The sequence below is a fragment of the Scatophagus argus genome, chromosome 9 (assembly GCF_020382885.2).
Source record: "Scatophagus argus isolate fScaArg1 chromosome 9, fScaArg1.pri, whole genome shotgun sequence".
Lineage (NCBI taxonomy): Eukaryota > Metazoa > Chordata > Actinopteri > Scatophagidae > Scatophagus > Scatophagus argus.
Genome location: NC_058501.1, coordinates 15,587,571 through 15,608,071, shown reverse-complemented (window position 1 = coordinate 15,608,071; position 20,501 = coordinate 15,587,571). Strand labels below are relative to the sequence as shown.

Sequence of the window (20,501 nt, the reverse complement as noted above, 5' to 3'; positions counted from 1 at the left end):
CCTGTATCTATCTATCAAGCTAGTCTTTCTTGCTTTCTCTCATACATAAGCCCCTTTGTGAACCAATAATACCAATGCATGAAAGCTACAAGTCAGATTTGCATATGGGGATGCCGAAGCCAGATGATGATAACTTGTGATGTGGTGTCAGAGGTAATGACACAGGATGCAAACATTAATATTATTCTGCATTTAAACACAGGTGTGTCCTGACTCTTCTTGGCAAACAAAACATATTGTCCAAAGAACTAGACCTCACTACAGCGCAGGGTACTGTTAACAGAGTTCTTATTTTTGTGAGAAATATATCAGGGGCTTGTAAATTATATATTATTTTACCTTATTGTGTATCGTATCAGTCGAAGTACCAGTTAAAGTGCTGTTACTTGACAGGGTTTTTCACATTTTATAGACAAAGCAATTTCTAACTAATCAAGAAAATAATTGCCAGCAGTAGATTAATCAATCTACGAATAATTCCCCCTTTATGTGGTTGAGTAATTGGCAGTAGCCACAACACTACGATTGTGAAAACGTGAGGAAAGGTGAGATGCACGCTTGTTAGTGAAAAATCTTAACACAAGGGGGCAGCATTGCAAAGGCTGTAGCCAATTATTGTAGAACAACTACAGCCCATAACCCAATGGAGAACATACTTTATGTGAAAATGTGTAAAGATTACTCAAGATCATATCAGTTTCTTTGGATATGGATTTTTTTTAATATAGTTTGGAGGTTTATTCATATGGAATTCATCTAAGCCATTCTATTTTTAAGCTTGTAAAGCCAGATGTGCAGTAGAGAGGGTCAGAAGTCTGAGCTTGCTCGATATCTGTATTTTCTTTATGAACGGACAAAAAAACGTTCAGAAAACGTGACAACATTTGTTTTGGTTTCTTTATTAGTCACTTCTGACATTCAGAATCAGTGATACACACTCAGCACATTCACATCCTTCAAACCAACGTTAACTTTCCATCTACGATTAATCCTGTGTGTTTCCCAATGTTTTCATATGATAGTGAATATGTTTATTTTACAGATGCGGCTGTCATACTGGTACAAGTTAGAGAGAACGGTTGTTGTTTTTTTTTTTTTTTTTTTTTTTTTTTATTTAGTATGGATCAAATAAGACAAAAATGTTCTTAGACAACATGGCCAAAGTATTTACTTTGAAGAACACATCATGCAGTTGAGGGCTGCTACAAAAGTGATGTACTCCTGGAAATCAACAGTACCATCACTGTCGTTATCCAGAGCGCTGAAAAACTTGTCCACATCGGCTTTGTTTGAGCCCTAAAGAAAGAAAAACAGTAGGAATTGTAAGTAGACTGTAAAACTTCTAAAATACGCAATATTTGATGCTACACCTTTTCTACTTACTCCAAGTCCAAGCTCAGCGCGGAGCAGGTCAGCGAGTTCGGCCTTGGTCAGAGTGTTTTTGTCTCCTTCTTTCCCAGCATATTTGTCAAAGACAGTCTTAAGAATTTGCATTGCCTGGATGAGCCCTGACATGGTGGCTGAAATGAGAAAATATCGTTGTGAGTGTAGTGTAGTGAGTGTAGTACTTATTCAGACATGGCTCTGGCAGTGCACTAATGTGGCAATGCTTCCTGATGTGTTTAAACACATGGATTGTCATGGATGAGCATCTTGTTAGATCAGGAATGTTACCACACAACACATCTCCTCACTTTTCTTATGAACAGAGCTGATTCTTGAAAGAAATCTATTCAGGTCCGCCTAAAATTCTCATTTTCCTTTTATCCTTCGCTCCTCCTCCTCTTTTCCTTTCTCAGTTACTCAACACTGAATACTTTCTAAATAATTTCTAGTGATTATTGGCAAAATACTGGCCAGCATGAGAAAAGCCAAGTGGTAGTTTGGTTCAACAGAAAAGTCTGCATTTACTGAAACAATACAAAGCATCTTAATGTTCATTTTCCACTCACTTTAATGACTGTTTCTTTTCAAAGGTTTTGGCTCTGTATTACATACTCTTCACAGTCGTTAATTTACAGTTTCCTCTCAGTTTTCCTATCCTACAACACGCCTACAGACCTTTTTAAACAACATTTCAATTGCTTCATGTAAAATTAATTCACTTAATTCCCACTACTTGTTACAATTGTCACTGTTATTGTGTCCAAATTATAATTGTCATATTCTCGCAAGCCTCATGAAAGTCCTTTTCAAAAGCAGCACTCCACACAGGATGTGAACCACACCCAAAAGCTCATTCATGCATCTCACGCCATCTAACGTTACTCTAAATATTAGGCATCGACCATTTAGATTGCTGAAATGAAAAATAGTTAAAGCTATGTTTTAAAAAAGGGATTTAAAACATATTTCCACTTACCGAGTTTGTGTGAAGGTCGAGAGAGAAAGGAAGAGAAGGATGTGTGAGGAGAGCGGGGACACAGACCTTTTTAAATAGAGGCTGGCACACCCTGTTTCCAAGCCTCCACCCCTTTTGGTCTGTTTTTCCTTCTTTGTACTCTTCAGAAGTTCTTAAAAAAATGTCAAAATGATACTCGAACGTAATCTTTCCGATTTTCCCTCTGAGAGAAGTCCTCTTTCATACCAGGAATACCAGTTTTGGAAAACTTACATGGAAAGATGCTATAACTAATAGCGGTTAACATAAACTCAGTCTGCAGGATAAACTAAGAAAGGGAAAAATTAAACAACAAAACAAACAAACAAAACCCCTCAAGCTTCACTAATTATAGTGCAAATATTCATTTTACTCAAGAAGTTTTAAAATAATTTCCTTCACTGGTGAAACTAACGCTGCTTGTCTTTAAGGCTCGATCCCAGTTCCATAACAATGCAGCACGGATGAGCTTGGGCTCACAGAAGTCAGCAGCATTTCTGGATGTTTGTGGATAACTTTTGCTTTGCGTGGAAGAATCTCATCGTGCAATTGTAGATGCAGTAGCAAACCATGGTTTTCTGAAGTGTTCCTGAACCCATGTTGTAATATCCTTTTTACAATCATGTCGGTTTTTAATACAGTGGTGCTTTGAGGAACTGAAGGCCAGAGGCATTCAGTGTTTGTTCTTGGCCTTGTTCCTTACATGTGTAATTTTCTCCAGATTCTCCGAATCTTTGTTTGTCGTTATGGATTGTGTGGCAAAATCCCCAAATTCCTTACAATTGCTTCTTGAGAAGAACTGTTTTTAAACTGATGGACCTTTTCCCCCCACAAAGTGGAGAACATCACCCCATCCTTGCTTGGGAGCTTGCTGAACATTTTGAGGATGTCCCAAAGTGTTTTTGAGCACTCTACAACTTTTATAATCTCTTGTAATCTTTTGTTGCACCTGTCCCAACTTCTTTTTCTTGTTCTGGACTATTTTTCCATTGTGGTATCGTTTTAAGTAAATAAACAGGGTATTACTTCCACCGCTGTGGTAGCATTTTGTCTAACATTGTCCAGACAGTAAACTATGCAGTATCACTACGGCGACACACAACACCAGATTTACAAACTGCCTGCATGTCTTGGTGTCTGTATGTCTGTATGACTCTGTTCTCAGAATTTCTTCATGGTTTCTATTGCAGCCTTTGTGTTCAGCACTGTGTCTGAATGTGAGAACACATACTATTGTGAACAAAGTAGCAAGTATGAGAGAGTATAGCCGCAAAGCTTGTTTTGACTTGCTTCGTATGATAATTTCAGCAATCAACAGCTTGTCGCTACGCGCATAGAAAATATATTGCAACTGAGTGTCGATGCTAATATCAAACCCTGCTGGCTGTGTGCCTGAACGTGTTGAAGCTGGAGCTGAAACATCCGACAGAAAGAGAGGAAGTTTTTAATGGGAGACATAGCCAGCAGCACAGACAGTATGAAGAAGACAAAAGCACATGATAGGCGTGGGCAAGAGATGCCATGACTCACTGGTAGAGAATGCTTGTGGCCACTAAATGTGAACCATTCAAATGATTCTGTCCTCCCTGCACAAACAATCCAACATCTACTGGAAATTATCTGCTCAGCACATCGGCCATTAAAAACAGTGTAATCTTTTCAGAAGTATTGAGATAACTGACCCTCTTGCAGTCAGGATTTTTCCACAGATTCGGAAGCATTGCAGGGACTGTGTTGTTGGATTGTGTGGTAGATTAATGTACATGGAACTTGTGTTTTGTGAGTTCCCATGCTGTAGCACAGCTGCTTGTGGTGGACTCCTTGTGGATTATCCACTTAATTAGAAGGGCAGAGTCACAAGCATTTACCAGACTTACTTTCATAATGATTTCTAATCAAACTGTGTCCTCAACTGTACTATTATAGTCAGTTTGCATAGCAACACAAAATGTACAACATTTGCTGTTTTGTTAAGGTGTTAAGTCGAGATTAACATAAGTATCTATCTACATTACTTTTATAAAGACGTTTTTGAGATTTGATGTTTTGATACTGATTTAATGTTTTTCAGCCACACTAGTGTCTCTCTGGTCCACCACCTTGAGCTCAACTGAAATTAACAACAACAAAAAGCTGTTTAATGGATTGTTATGTAATTTGCTTTCAGATGAAGTATTTCCATATCTACTGGATGAATTATCCTAATAGTTTTTACAGACATTCATGAGTCCCAGACAATGAATCCTCATGACTTTGGTGATCCCATGATTTTTCCTCTAATGCACCATGAGGATGATGTTAACTTGAAGCACCCGTAAGCCTTAGTGACATCTCAGAAACTTTCTAGTATGGCTCTGCACTCTTAGTCTTGATAACATATGGTTTTCTTGAGTGTGATATACAGCAGCAAATACCCACATGCAGATATTCAACACTAAACTTAACTTGAAGAAGTTTTTTTTTCACGATTCCACTCTTTAGTTTCTAATACTTGCTGTCTTAATTGAACTAGTTTACTATTTGTGCAGCCTACAATAGTAAATAGTAAACAGCTACCATTAAAACCCCCTTTTTTGTGATAACAATTCTAGAAACTCAAGCAAAAAATGTACTGTCTTAGTTTTTGCTGTAAGTATTCTAACAATACTTAAATAAAGCAGAAGAAACCCTGCAGTATGCTACAGCGCTGTTAGTGTTTTGAGCAGTGTTCTCTATTTTTGGCTAAACAGACTGCTGTTGTGTGCTGTATGCTCTCTGCCTCTCTCCTGGCAACAACATCCAAAACTTTCCACTACAACCCAGTGGCTGATTGTGTGTATGTGTGCACGAATATGTTTGTTTGTTTACCTCAAGCAGAGGGTTTCACCAGAGGAAGTCGTTAAATGCCATCATGAAGCACTGTTTCAGTTGCAGTGAAAGAAAGAAAGAAAGAAAGAAAGAAAGAAAGAAAGAAAGAAAGAAAGAAATACTCTAACTTTTTCTGATTTTTCCCCATCTTGGTCCTCATTCTCTCTGGCATATGCAACATATTAACGTACCCAGATCAAAAAAAGCCTGTAGCTGTTAAGCAGCTAAACTTGCGCAAGTGTGTGTCATAAGCCTTTTGAGTTCATTATAGTTTATGAGCTATGGTTTGGCTGAGTGTATCCCCCGAGAGGGACCACAGATCAAAATTGGAGCTTAGTTTTCTTGCCGTTTGTGTGGTTTCTCGAAAATAATGCTGCAGCTACCACGCAGCTTGGCTTACAATGAGTTACGATTGGACACCAGGAAATTTGAGACCAACAGACTGCAACACAATGAAATCCAAGCTTGTTCAGTGTATGACTCTCCTTTGCTTTCGTTTTTTTCTCTGTTTGCACTGGTTTCTATTGTTTCTTTGGTATGTGCTGCTTATGCTGAAGCTGTTACTGACAAACTACTCTTGTAAGACAAACAAACCATTTGTGATTGGACTGTTTGCAGCATATTATTTGATAATACGGCCACAATATAATTTCTTGCTTGAACGTTCATGAACTCCATCTGTTGCAGTAAACTGCTTAACTGCAGCAAAACACCACTCTGTGAAACTTCTGCTGCTAGTCATATACATTGAGTGTGTGGTTTAGAAGCTTCCAGTTGTTGCAAAACTCAAGACCTGTTTATGGTTGTTGACTACAAATGGATAATAGACATTCATGGGTGTCTTACTCTGAAGGGTGTTGTAACATTAAGAATTAGAGGTTTCTCTTGTGCAGGTGTTGATTGGCCTGTTTTGCCCCTCCTATATCAGGTATGATTCTTTGATTTCCAAGGACAATTCTTGGAAAGGCAGTACAGTGTATTTAGCATATTTATTATTTCCATTCCTGATATTACTTTAATTTGTTTGTTGTTTCTGTCTTCCTCTTTCCCTCCCACCTCCCAGTTCTGCTCAGAAATTCAGATGTGGTGCAGAAAAATTAGAAATCAAAAGCAACACCTTGATTTTAATAACTTTACAAGACACTCACAACACATGGCTGTCAATCAAAATGGCAAACAAAGCAGCCACCTGGCCACCTGTACAGCCCTTTTCAAAGGTGGGGATGTTTACACTTGGGTGGGGTGTTTTGCCTCTCCCTGTCTGGATGTGGTCAGATGATCCACCGGTGGGGACTTCTGATAGGATGAATTGCTCAACTAAATTAATCAAAATCTGCATCTCTTGAGACATAATAAACTTTGTACGAGCACAGTCTGCAGGGTAATCACTTACTGGACTTGGGGCAGAGTTGTACAAAAGGATGGAAAAGAAAATCAGCATAGTTTTCATGATGTGCAGACAGACCTCTGTGATGTGTTCTAGCTTGTTTTAGGAAGCAGGGGGAAGTTTTCAAGTGAAGTACAGACATACTGTACTAAAACATGCATTTACTTCATTTAGTTGTGTGTAGTTTCTTCAGGTCTTCAGGATTAATTATATGTTTTGGTGCAGTAGAATAGGTATTAGGGATAATTTATGCTTACACTACTTTTGGTATAGCTTTGCTTCTGCAGTCAGTAATTTGGGTTCCTTGCAGACCATTTATTAACTTAATTTGTTATAAATGATTTACACAGAAATAATGAGGTTTCATACATTTTACCAGGAGTACATTTGAACTGTCACTTTCAGCAAAACACTTTCATGGCCAGTGGTATCCTGGTATTTTGTTACGTTCTGTTGCTCCTGGGATTAAATGTTCTCATAAACCTACACAACCTGTTCTGCACAGCGTCTTAGGTTGTTATCATTCATTGTGCTATACTGGCATGTTTGTTTCTTTATGTTCCAGCCTGCAGTACATTAACCAGTTGAGAATTTCATCATGTTTCAAATAAAAAAAAATTTCATCCTGAAAAGAAGAAAAGAAGTTAGCCTTATTTCATACTGTCCAGACCCTCAACGGCCTTGTTAAAGTCAGGTGCACTGGTTTTGTTGAATAATGGTGAATAAGAAGCAGGATGACAAGTGAGTGTGTTTGATGTATAAATGTGCATGTATGATACTGTAACTGTGTCATTTAAAGTGAGCTGAAGCTGCAATAATTAACTAACTCTAATTCTCATTTTGAATAATGCAAAAAGAAACAAAAAGACATCAGATGATGAATAGAAAAGTTGTAAAAAAAAAAAAGTTAAAAGTTGTTGCCAAGAATCTTGCAGATATTATAATGCCAAATGTTATGTAATCTCTTGATTTTGAGTTGGATACATATACTGTCCGACTGAATTTAACCAGTAATGTTAAAGTCAAGTCCAAAACTCAGCAGGAGGATGACAAATATTTGGTGCTATGTGTGTTTGCAGTAGCACATAATAAAGCTTTAGTAAATGTAAAGAATTAACCTCAGGTTTTAGGTTGATAAGAATTCTGCCAGTTTACAGACAAGTTTATTTCATTTCCTTCTTGTATTGAGCTTTTTTGCTCTTGTTCATGCTTAGTTTCTGTTTTTCTCTGACCTGATTTTTCAGGTTTTTCCTGACACAAAACTGACTCCCTCCAGATATTCTCTTTCATCAGGACTCACCTTCGAGTTCACACTTACCATGTGAAGAGAGATCACGTCCATATTGCCAGCTTGGTACCACGCGAGTCTGTAGTCTCCTTGTGTCAGAGCCGACACACAGCGTCTGACACACGGAGATACATAGATGCACAGAGAAACACACATGTGGTGATTCATGAACTGGAAATCTGGCTCAAACCCCACAAACCAGCCTCACGAGGTTTGTGCTGTAAAGAAAAGTTAGAGGATTCAGAGGGCGGATTAAAGTTTGTGCTGCCTGTAGAGACGTTTTGTATTTGTTGACATTGATTACATGCGTATGAATGAGTGTTACACTGATGCATGAAGTGTTTTGTTTACAGGTGGAGTATATAATCCATGGGGGAAGAATTCGTTTATTGAGGAGCTGCAGGGTGGAGCCTACTGTGAAGAATATATGTCTAAATAAGAAAGCTGTGAGTAGACTTCATCCCAGCCCAGAAACGTTAGTTTAATCCCTCTTCCTGGCATGAAAACTAGCACATTTCATGTTTCATTCATCTATCTTTGTTTTATGAAGTACACTGTAGACTGTGGCTGTGAAAAGTTCCTCCACTCTGGGGCAAATTCATGACAGTCAAGCACTGACTGAAGGAGAAGAGGGTTCTGTCGACGAGCTGATGAGGCGGGCCTGCTTGAGGGCTGATTGAAGACAGCTGGAGAGACTCAGGTCTCTGCCAGGGAGGCAGGTAGGGACCTCTGGTGGATGTGGAAGATAGTACAGGGATTTGTATCTGCCAGCATGAGAAAACTACTCACCAGTGTGACAAATACAGTATATCATCAGTAGTTAGATGTTTCAATCCATAAAGGTGTTATCACAAACAAGCAAAAATTAGACCAACTTAATTTAGTTCCTCCAAATCAAACTGACTGCGTGTAGGCTATCAAATATTACTACCACACATTAGGAAATACTGAAACAGTAAAGGTGACACTTGTAAGGCAATCCAAGTCCATTTAATTTCTATTTTAAACTTTAAAAAAGCTTAATAATCATAAGCACATCAAACAAACTTCCAAAAATACATTCTACTTTTACATATAAATATTGCACTACTAAGAAACAAATGAAATAATGTTGCTTTCTGTGACCTGGGATGGGCTCCAGTGTCCTGACACTCTGCAAGCTGCTATTGGTAGTTGGATGCAAATTTAAAAAAATAACAATTTACATCATAATTTAAATATTTGTAAAACAGGACAGGACAGGACAGCCCACTACTGCCTGGCTACCTGTCCAGGATGTACCCTGTCTCTCGCTTGCTGTCAGCTGGGATAGACTCCCCCATTGAGCCCCTGACTGATTAGGTTGGTATAGAAAAAGGATGGATGGATGGATGGACAGGACAGACCAGGATCTTAACCCTACACACTGGTCCAAAAATAAGCTGTTTTCAAATTGAGGAGAAGTCACACACCCTCCCTATTAACCACCAGCACCACACACATGACATCACCAGCTTTTTGGGCTGACATGAAATATACAGCTTTCTTTTAACACATATTGTCTACACAATGGGCCCCGTCTTGCAGCCCTACAAAACTAAGAAGGATTTCCACGCCTTGGATTATTTGCTCAATACACATGCAATCAGTGTTAACAACACTTCTTAGTAATGATAAATGTTCTATATAATAGGTATGACATAAAGCCACTGGTGAAGCTGGTTTGAGGGGTTTGGGCCAGATTTCCAGGTAATGAATCATCACGTGTGTGTTTCTTTGTGTGCAAGACAATGTGCGTCTGCTGTTATAAAAAGGAGACTTTCCCCCCAGAGTGACAACCCGTCTCATCTGGGACCAAGTTGGTGATACAGACGTGTTCTCTCTCTTCACCTGGTGAACGTGAACGCAAAGGTGAGTCCTGGCGGAGAGGAAAAGGTGGAGGGAGGGGGGGAGTTTTGTGGAAAGAAATAAAATGTCTGCAAGATTTTTAGATACTGAGTAACAAAATCAAACAAAATGACAAGTTATTGTCTGTGAGCTGGCAGTACAAGTTATTAGTATAAATTGGAGTGTACTTACATTAACTAAAGTTTTATTCTGTACAGCCAACTTATCATGCTCCATCAAAGTGTCCAGTTTGAACTCTTGAATTTTACTCCTGTACCTGTAAACTTTAGCCTTACAGCATTTGTGTGTAATTTACCAGCATTTAGATGAGTGTCTGCAAAAATCTGTCCATCATATGCTTCTAAAGCATGAATTAATCTTTTCTTTTAATCATTCAAAATAAAAGTTCAATCCTTTTGTCCAGCTACAGTTATGGCTCGTTTGGAACAATCCATCACAACCATCGTGGATGTCTTTATGCAGTATGCTGACAGTGATGGCAAGTTAACCGAAGACGAGCTGAAAAACATGCTGACTAAAGAAATTGAAAACGATGAGGTTAAAGTAAGAAACTGAACACACTCACATCGTGTGGAACAGTTACTGTACACGTGCACATCTATACATAAATTGTTGAATCCTGCTTCTCATTCACCATTCAGATGCATTTCACGCTGTTACAAGTGTAATAATCTGTTCTCCAGGATAAACTCACTAGAGGTGACTGCAAGAAGTTCATGAGGAGGGACAGGAACAATGACGGGCTCGACTTCAAAGAGTTTTCTAAATGTATGTGTTTCATGCTCAACTGCCACTACGGCAAGAAGACAGGCAAGGATGAGGTGTGTGGCGTTGAATGTGACTGAACAGGAAAAGGATGTACAAATGGCCTGTGTGACACTGCCCACCTTAATTATAGGCGCTATTGGTTCACTCAAGCTTGATAATTCAAGTTTGAAAACTGGTTTTCTAAGAAGCATTCATCACTGGCTGAGTAAAAAAAATAAAAACTGTGGAGCTGAAGATGGCGTCTTTGTCTTTTTATGCACATAACCTACAGTGGGGAATTAACAGAAACAACAAAGGAGGACAGGCAGCCTATACAGTCTCTTGTTATGCTCATGTTTATGCTTATGTAAGCAGTGGTGCTGTTAAGTCATCTTAAAGGTGACATCTTGCAGGCAGTTCTATAGGATTTCATACTCTGTAGAATGACTTTAAAGGCAGAAAATGAGCTCATTTGCCATCTTTCACAACTTTAATCAGACAATCAATCTAATTTTATAATGACATGTTTTAACTTAACACAGGAATATAGGGGGGAATAGCAAGTAGAACATTTTTCCTTTCAGACATGGTTGGTAATAAAAAAATTATGGAAGGAAAAGAAAGCAATTATGTAGCCACGGCTAAGTTTTCATCTTTCTTTTTCTTTTTCTTTATTTTTTTCTACTGTTGGAAATTGACTTTCCTGAAGAACACTTCAAAAGATGTATTCTTTATAAGCGGGATACCTGCAGTGAAACAAACATAAAACATACATTTCATTTTATATTGTGTCTACATTCTTCTGTATTTTAGGACTCATGAGTCTCTCTAAGATGAAGGATTAGGCTTAATTTATACTCATACAATTTTCAGATACACAGAGGAATAACTCTGTTTCTACAGATAAGGATATGACAAAATATTTTCTGTATCTGGAGGGACGTTTAAGTTCATAGAAGCTTCCCACATTTCATGGAGAACATTTAAACTCACTTGCAGTAAGACTTGGCCTGTAAGGTCAGCAGTGTGCTGGCAGATGCTTGCCTTTCCTGAGGATAAACAGTATTGATACACTTGCTCCACCTGGCAGGCATTAGGGAGAATGCAGTACAGTATACAACATGTGTGTCATTAGGTTGGTAAACTCGATTCTACATTAACATAAAGAATACATTCTTATAGAACATAAATAACTTAAATTCTACTGTCATCTGCAGTGCTTTAAGCTGTTGGTTTTTCACATACAACACTAATGGTAAACCTGCACAACCTGATCTGACTGCACGGGTGTCCTGTCTCACAGGAGACACGTTCAGCACAGTCTCAGTTCTTTATATCACTGCCTGCCTTTGAGGACAGACCAGCTTCTCTAGCCAGTCACAAGTTCCCCAAAGGGAGGCAGGAGCTTGAGAACCAAATAAGAATGTTTGTTTGTATGTAGGCCGGAACATGAGTGAGTTAACACTTTGGAGTGAATGAAGATTTGCTCAAATTTACTGTACCTTATGAACCACAAAATGAAAAAGTTCAGTTCAGTTCAGTTTAGTTTATTTATATAGCGCCAATTCACAACAAAAGTTATCTCATGACACTTTCCAATTAGAGTAGGTCTAGACCAAACCCTTTAATTAAATTGTAATATAGAGAACCCAACATTCCCCCTTGAGCAAGCACTTGGCGACAGAGACGAGGAAAAACTGCCTTTTAGAAGGCAGAAACCTCGGAGCAGACCCCGGGTCGAGAGGAAGAAAGAGCTCAGTGTGTCACGGGAGGGCCCCTGGCAGCCAAAGCGTATAACAGCATAACTAGGGGCCGGCCTGGGCCAGCCCTAACTATAAGCTTGATCAAAAAGGAAAGCTTTTAGTCTACTCTTAAACATAGAGAGGGTGTCCGCCTACCGGACCGAAACCTGAAGATGGTTCCATAATAGAAGAGCTTGATAACTAAAGGTTCTAATGGTTCACAATCTCCTTTTGAAGACTCTAGGAATCACAAGTAGCCCTGCATTTTGGGAACACAAAGCTCTGGTGGGATAATAGGGAACTATCAACTCTTTAAGATATGATGGTGCCTGGCCGTTCAGGGCTTTATATGTGAGGAGAAGAATTTTAAACTCTATCCTGAATGTTACAGGTCAGGATAGCAAAAATTTAGTGTGTGAATTAGTGTGTGAAGAAATATAAAGAATAAAATACTCAGAGCGCCCCATCTGTTAAATAATTAGCTGTAATTCCACTGTGCATTGAGGAATTGAGACTTTCATTATTTTTTTATAAACAGAGAAAAAAGATTATAATGTGGAATTTATTCGTGTCATTTGAAACAACTAAGATATTTTCAATGATTTTTATGACATCAAAGTGTAAACCTGTGGAGGATTTCATTTTTAATCAAGGCAGCCCTGACAGTGATATGTGCCCTGGAGGACACAGCGGGAGATGTCTGTTGAATGTTTGATGAGCTCACTCTTGTGTCCTTCCACAGCAATGACACCAGACACCAAGCAACTACGAATGCACTGATTGCCCACAATAAATCAAACTTCATAGCTGTTATTCAATCCCATAAAGAATGGAATGGACTGTTCTTTGAAAAGCAATTTCCCGAAAAATGAAGACAACAAACATCACATTTTTTGCATGCACTTACAGGCTTCAGTTAGCCAACACCTGTAGCAGACGTTTTTCAAGCTCGGCAGTGTCATACACTGTCAGACACATACAGCATATGTCAAAAGTAAATATTTTTAGATGGTTTACAGGTTTGTAGTTAATCTTCTTCTTGATCCCCCTCTTGCTCTTTGCCTTTGCCTTTCTTGCCACCCTTGCCTGTCTTCTTCTGGTAGTAGGATTTGGCCAAGACAGACACACACCGACAAAACTCTCGGAAGTTGACCTCACCATCATGATTTTTATCCAGCATGTTCATGGCTTCTTCAATATCATTTGCATTTACTTTATCCTGATGAACACAAGCTTAAAGTTAAATGACAGAAATACTGAATTAAAGGAAGGATAATATTTTTTTGAATAGATGTGCATGTCATGTGCGAGTGTTTTGGGTCTCTTACTTTTAACTCAGGGCTTTGTATTTCTTTTTCGAACACCCTCTTCAGCTCATCTTTGTTCAACTTGTTTTTCCTGCCTCCATCATCAGCATACTCCATAAACACATCCACAATGTTTGTAATGACTTGATCCAGACGAGCCATGGCTGTAGCTGAAGACAAAAAACGCCAATGATTAACAGAGAGGCAGGAGATAACATCTAAAACGTAAAATTACTGTCAAATTACTATGCTCCAGTTTTCTTTCCTTCCACAGAACTCCTTTCCCTGACTTCTTGCTTTTCATCAGTACTCACCTTTGAGTTCGCTGTCCCCAGGTGAAGAGAGATCACGTCTGGTCGCCAGCTGTCCCAGGTGAGGCTGCTGTCAGTCTGCAGGATGAAGCCTCCTCTTAAAGAGTACAGTGTCTGACCCAGTAACACCCATCCACAAAAACAACCACCCCCACACACACACACACAGCAGAATGTATAAAACCACACACCAGCAATGACTCATCCACTGGAAGTGTGCCCCACTCCTCCCAAATAGTTTCATCAGGTTTGTCTCACAACTTCACCGTACTGAAAAAACTTAACTACAAACGATGTTTGTGTTGAAAGGTTGAACTTGTGCTTGTGTGTGTGTGTGTGTGTGCAATAGTGAACATACAGAGTAGATCACCTAAAGGGAGGAAATCCTGCTTTTCAGAGACGAGCTGCTGGGGTAGCCTTCTGTAGAAAATATGTCAGACGATTAAATGGAAAATTACAGTGAGCAAGTTTCATTTCAGACTAAAATGTTCCAGTTTGTGTGTGTGTAGTAATTTGTCTCTATGTCTACATAAGAGTGTGTTATATCCTGTTTGCCCAGGAGTTTCACATTCACGTATAAACAGCTCTCTCTCTTGCTAAGAAGTCAGGTTTCTTAAAGAGAAAAGAACTAAAGAGGTGTTTAAGCCAAGAGTGCCAGTTTTAAACTTATATTTAATATCTCAGTACTACTAGAATAAAGACTTATAGAGTTTGCATGTATGTTTCTACCTTTAATTGGTTGTGGAACAGTTTCATGTATAATATAAATATCCCATTTAAGTTCAACTGAACTAAATAAAATCAGCAGCATTTACAAGCCTGCTGGATATGAGTCTCAAAGAAGGCCAGTGTCAGTGCTCTAGCTGTGTGTTTCAACATGTTTCACTCTGACGTAAGTCACTCATTCATCCTGTCCAACTGTTATGTAACCCATCCTCCATTTTCCACTCATCTGTTCCAAGGCAGCAGAAAGGCAGCATTTTCTTCTTCTATTCCCCTCTCCCCCCCCCCTGCCAAGTTGCTTTTATAGGTCCACTCAAACCGTTCAGCACCAGCCTCCCTTCACTTTAGCCATATTACTTTCACTTATTGAAAACTATCAGATTCTCCATGCAGGGGAGGAAAAGAGAATAAAGAGAAAGGATCATGTGGTGTTAATTACAAAAAAAAAAAGTTACTCTTTCCACACTCCACAGCTGAGGTATGAGTTACACTTTCACTGCTGGAGGTTTTATCTCCCTGCAGTGGCAGTCTGCATATTGGGAAAAAAATGAAAACAATATAATCCAATGTAGGGGGAGTTTTTCTGCATTTTGGCATGCACATACAAAAGCAGGGAGGAGTTGACAGGCATACCTGCAGTCATGTTAAGTGTTATGCATATTTTGCAAATAATGGTGGACAGAAGTCTTATAAGGGAGTCTGTCAGCGCAGAAAACAGAAATCTACAATTAAATGCTCTTGTAGGATCTGTTAAACATTGCTACTGGTTGCTGTGAAGTTCCACAGCTGTAACTTATTCATTATGGCTCTTACGGCACCATCGTTGGTCTAACAGCAAACCAAACCACACTTTCTATAACTCAGTGTTTTTCATGTGTCATCTCCATTCAACTGATTTTCTTTACTGGGACATAAATGGTCTACATTTGGTGTTTTTATGCTAAAATCTGCTCTTACACGCCATTATGCCAGCAACATTTACTTTCACAAAACCACGCCTTTCCTCATTTGGAGGAGGAAGGTAAACAGGCAACTGGAGAAATCCTGTCATGTCCCTATGGTTCTTAAGATTTTGGTGACATCTAGTGGTGAAATGAAGAGAATACATAAAAACCTTCATGAAGGAATAAATCACCAATTTTCAGCTTTATCTCATGATCCAGTAGTTAAGGCTGACATGTTGGCTTAACTGCATTCACCGCCTCCCCAACAAGGTATATTTAAGCACCCTTAGGTGCGAGGGTTGAATCTAAATCATCTTTCACTTTCCAAGAATCAAGATTACTTTGATTTTCATTTACAACACCATATTGTATAATGAATTTGTAGTTGTAGTTCCCCCTGCTACACACAAAAAGCATGTGAGTGTAGAAGATGACTTCAGGAGTCTTACAGTCTGAGGAGTGAAGCTGCTCTGTAACCAGCAGATACCTCTGTATCAGGCAGCAGCAGGGCGAACAGGCTGTAGCTGGGCTGAGCGTTGTCTTTCAGTCCTCTGGGCTCTGTGCAGGCACCTCACCTCACTGATGTGCTTCGTCGAAGGGTACCAAACCAATGACGATCTGGGTGGTTTCAGCGATCCACGCCTTCCTCTCCTGGGCCATGGCCAAACAATGTCTGGTATTGCAGCCATAGAGTCTGAACATTAGGGTGGTTACGTACAGCAATCATTACTTATGTGTGAAAATGACTTCCAAATCACAGTCAGGCTTTTGTTGACAACTGAGCACCAAAACCCAACACTTTTTTAGACTTAAGCAGTGAACTGGTATTGCTCTTGCTGTTTTGCTTGTCTTTGTCTGGCGGTTTAACTTTCTCACCAGCTGATCTGTGTCGTGCTCCAGGGATCCTATTCTATCATCCAACATGAACTCCTTGGTTATTAGCCGCTCCCAGTTTGAAGTTTCGTGAAGATAGCATGCAGTTGCGCATTTATTTGTGCCTTGCAAGCACAGCACACATTCTGCACTCTATGTCTGACAACAACAAAAGAATATATTTTTGATAACGTATAGTTTGACTTGAAAAAACACAGATGTGACAAAACTGATACTCTCAGAATTCCATTTCACAACTTATACTTATACTCATGCTTGTCTCATTGTCACTCACTGTCATGGTTTACCAGGACAGAACAAAGCCAGAGTTAATGTTATTAGTAACACCTGTGCTTTTCTTACTATTCAAAGCCATTGAATGGTCAAATTGACTGCCCACTCAACACTGATTTTAAAATAATTTTTTTACATGCACGCTACTTCTTGTCTGCCATGTATTTCAGGGTGTGTGGGGGTCTTTTTCTCACAACAAGCACTCTCTGTGAATGTCAACTATTGCAAGAATCTGAGAGAGAGGGCTTCATCAACAGTAGTTTTTTTTCCCGCCAACATCTATGAAATTTTACGTTGGTCGGGGCCACTTGTGTGAGGTAACAGAAGGAATGTGCGCGTAACTTGAAAACAAAGGGAATTGAGTGATTTGTTATGTAAGGTGGAGGAGTGAAAGAAACACCACCATCTCTCAAAACCAGAAACCTTCAAACCCCACCAAATCTTGTATGCATTTATTTGGTGTAACCCTAATCCGTAACCCACGAACTCATGACATACAGGCAAGTGTGCTGCACTCAAGTTCAGGGCTCATCTGATACCAGCACATTCACATATTGAACCATTTATATGATATAAAAACTGCTGCCTCAACAGAACATTATTTATGGGTGTTTCAGATGTGAACTCATCAATATTCCCAGTACTCTCAGAGGTATTTTTCTGGCATTTGGCAGAATTTTTCTCATCTATAATTTTTCCATGTGTATAAGAAATAGGTGCCACAGAGTGTATAAAACTACATGCGACCAAACAGCTTCCTCGAGGATTAGAAAAGAGAAGGAATTTTTATGTATAGAACAGCAGTCAGAGAAACAGGAGTGAAGTCTTGTCAAATGTAGCTTTTACTTATGAATCTGGCACATATCTGTGCTACAAAACTCTATTACTTTAATTAAAAAAAAAAAAAATCAACATTAACATCTGCCCATTACTTCTTGCCCTTCTTTTCATGCAGTGTGTAGCACTTCTCACAGGCCATCGAGAGGCCAACGACGAGGGGAAGAAACTCCTCAAAGTCCAGCTTATCATCTTTGTTCAGGTCCAGATCTTTCATGATGCAGTCAACAGTTTTGGGGTTCTTCTGGGTCTGAAAGAGCAACAAAGTTCAGGATGCAAAGCTAAATAAGAGCAATAAGTTACATGCATGCACATTGATCCTACATGCACAACATGGATATAGAATAGACTTGATAACAGACAGTAGATACTGACCTTCATAAAGGTGGGTAACTCCTCCTCAATTAGTTTCTTGAGCTCTTTCTTGCTTAAGGTCTTTCCATCACCGTCTTGAACGGCATAGCGATGGAAAATGACAATCAGGGATTCCATGCATTTCTCCAACTCAGTCATGGCTGCAGAAGTGGGTGCTGAACGGAGGAAAGACAAGTCTGGGTTTTAGGTGAAATATATCTTTCCTCTTCACTACACCTATCTGAGAGGTGTTGCTGGTTACTGTGCAGAATAATGTTTTACATACAGATAAACATAAAGAGTGATGCTCCGTTATGCTTTCATCCACCAAACAATTTGATTTTAGTTTTTCTATTTTGTGCTACTTAATACTTCTGCTTCTGAGGGAAATATTGTAGCCTACTTTTTACTCAGCAAAATTTATTTGCTACCTTTAGTTACTCGACAGATTTAGATTAGGCTAATAATACAAACAAATCATGGACCTGCTAGAATTATTGTAATATTGTTGCAATATTCATTCATCAAAAATTATCATTTAATAGTACAATATATAACATTCTGAAATGGACCATTCTGCATAATGAGAACTTTTACTTTTGCTACAAAAAGTAGTAAATGCAGGACTTACCTGCAACAGAGTACCTTTACATTATGGTATTACTACTTTTCCTTAAGTAAAAGAACTGACTACCTCTTCCCTCGCTGTGACTTCGTCCAAAACTAACACATTGTTAAATGAGGATGTGGGTGTTGGTTTTACTGGCACTCAGAGCAAATTCTTTGGTTGTTAGATCTTCTGGCACATAAAGTCAAGTCCTTATCTCAAGGCTCCCACTCTCGCTCTGCATTTCCCTTCCATTTAAACTTTTTTTGGACGAGTTTCAACAAAAGAGATGTGCAAAAACTGAAGACAAATGGCATTTAAAGAACCTAAGGTAAAGATAACAGACGGGGGGCCAGCCGATACCTGTCAGCGGTGGAAAGTCCTGCGTAATGCGCCAACATTACCCGAGCCCACCCGAGAAAAAAATGTGGTAAAACAGACTAAACTGTGCGAAGAAGCAGCTTTTGCATGAAGCCTACACGCCTACACGCAGCATACAGCTACACAAACTGGAGAAGACCTCAGTCTTTAGGATAAGATCAGTTTTCTTTTTTAAAAAAAAGCGCGACACGGCAGTTGAATAAAGTTAATATAAAATAACTTTAATGAACTTACCAGGACAAGAAGAGGCAGAAGTTTGAGATGATCAGGAAAGAGTGCAGAGGCTCAGTCCCAGTCAATCCAAAGTTTTATAGTCAGCTCGGCAACGCCCAATAGGATGGGAGGGACAGGGAGGGACGGGGAGGGATATACTTTAGAGACTAAAGCACATAGAGATAACAAATAACATGGGAAAAATAAACTATCCGTGTGCAAATATCAGCACACTGTCACTGCAGGAGATACAGAGATGAATCCATAGCTTTCCTTCAACACACAAGTAGAAGTTGTAGAAGAATTCTTTCATTCTTATAAGTTTTAAGTTTAACTTCCTTGTCTACAAAATACTCGTGTGAAATCTGTTGTGAAATTTGCTCCAGGATGAATCATAATTAAACAGTAAAGTGACACCAACCAGTTGAGTAGGAAGCTGGACCCTGCTGTCTATGGGCAAGCCCAGACTAAGATTACCTGAGTCACCATCTTTTGGGCAACATGTTGGTGCCTTCTTCTGGCCCAGTCTTGTGTTACATCTGCCTTCATGTATTTCACAAAAGAGCTTTGTGTCTCAAATAAGCTGTAAATGAATTCATTATCGCGCCGCTGGTGTAGTGGTATCATGCAAGATTCCCATTCTTGCGACCCGGGTTCGATTCCCGGGCGGCGCACAACTTTAACTGAATTTCCCCTCGGGGGTGAATAAAGTCATCTATCTATGATATCATATTTTCCCAGGGGTTCTCGGATTTCAAAAAAGAACACATGAAACTGATTTTAGATCATGATTAAAACAGGGTTTAAAAGCCTTTATTTATCTGAGCAAGTCTGGCTCTCTTTGTCAGGAACACCCTGTTCACACTGACTCAGTCACACTTGGATGCTGCGTAATACAATTGGCCCAATTTGTTTGCCACTGAGCTCCTCAGTGATTTCTCCACCAACCATATTCATTCTGCAGGTCCAGGCTTCAAAGTTTGTGATCCCACCTTAGTTAAAAGCTTGAAAACATACAGCACACCGGCACTTTTTACTACCCCAAAAACACATCACCTTAACAGGATAAGTGTACCTTAGCATCACCGACCCCTTACTGAAGCTCACAGTGGTGTTCGACGTGATTTCTATTTTCACATTGTCAAGAGGTGATGATGACCCCAGTGGCCATATAATCTCTCAACACCTGTCAACATTCTCACCGGAAAATGAAGTTTTTAAGATTAAAAAAATATCCGGTATGATTTACAGTCATACATTGCAAATATAGAGTGTTGCGTCATGTCCCTGTACATATTCACACAGCTGTGGTTTAGTTCCCTTGTCACTGGCAATTTAACTACATTTTTAACTATGGTTTCTATCCCGTCGCTGCTTTT

At 39.3% G+C, this 20,501-nt stretch overlaps 3 protein-coding genes, 1 long non-coding RNA gene and 1 other non-coding gene across 7 annotated transcripts; 2 read left to right on the top strand and 3 right to left on the bottom strand.

The window, feature by feature from the left end:
• Positions 1–883: 883 nt before the first annotated feature.
• On the bottom strand, positions 884–2,515 carry LOC124064446 (ictacalcin-like). The gene is made up of 3 exons (XM_046398925.1): positions 2,363–2,515; positions 1,384–1,520; positions 884–1,296 (listed from the first exon to the last, which is right to left on the bottom strand). Exons 2-3 carry the CDS (start codon positions 1,513–1,515, stop codon positions 1,168–1,170), a joined length of 261 nt encoding a protein of 86 aa, XP_046254881.1. The 5' UTR covers positions 1,516–1,520; positions 2,363–2,515; the 3' UTR covers positions 884–1,167.
• Positions 2,516–6,622: 4,107 nt separating this feature from the next.
• Positions 6,623–10,203, top strand: LOC124064447. 3 transcript variants are annotated; one of them, XR_006844260.1, is made up of 6 exons: positions 6,623–7,355; positions 7,859–8,113; positions 8,256–8,348; positions 8,453–8,621; positions 9,669–9,792; positions 10,193–10,203. It is a non-coding gene; the product is annotated as an uncharacterized LOC124064447 (long non-coding RNA). The 3 variants fall into 3 exon arrangements; XR_006844262.1 differs by lacking the exon at positions 10,193–10,203 and adding an exon at positions 9,575–9,630 and having other exon boundaries at positions 9,712–9,792; XR_006844261.1 differs by lacking the exon at positions 10,193–10,203 and having other exon boundaries at positions 6,627–7,355; positions 9,712–9,792.
• Positions 10,204–12,868: 2,665 nt separating this feature from the next.
• On the bottom strand, positions 12,869–14,029 carry s100w (S100 calcium binding protein W). Its single transcript, XM_046398923.1, has 3 exons — positions 13,900–14,029; positions 13,607–13,755; positions 12,869–13,497 (listed from the first exon to the last, which is right to left on the bottom strand). Exons 2-3 carry the CDS (start codon positions 13,745–13,747, stop codon positions 13,306–13,308), a joined length of 333 nt encoding a protein of 110 aa, XP_046254879.1. The 5' UTR covers positions 13,748–13,755; positions 13,900–14,029; the 3' UTR covers positions 12,869–13,305.
• Positions 14,030–17,554: 3,525 nt separating this feature from the next.
• s100a10b (S100 calcium binding protein A10b) lies at positions 17,555–19,297 on the bottom strand. Its single transcript, XM_046398924.1, has 3 exons — positions 19,144–19,297; positions 17,943–18,097; positions 17,555–17,817 (listed from the first exon to the last, which is right to left on the bottom strand). Exons 2-3 carry the CDS (start codon positions 18,078–18,080, stop codon positions 17,659–17,661), a joined length of 297 nt encoding a protein of 98 aa, XP_046254880.1. The 5' UTR covers positions 18,081–18,097; positions 19,144–19,297; the 3' UTR covers positions 17,555–17,658.
• A 428-nt stretch (positions 19,298–19,725) lies between these two features.
• trnag-ccc lies at positions 19,726–19,796 on the top strand. The gene has a single exon. It is a non-coding gene; the product is annotated as a tRNA-Gly (tRNA).
• Positions 19,797–20,501: the final 705 nt, after the last annotated feature.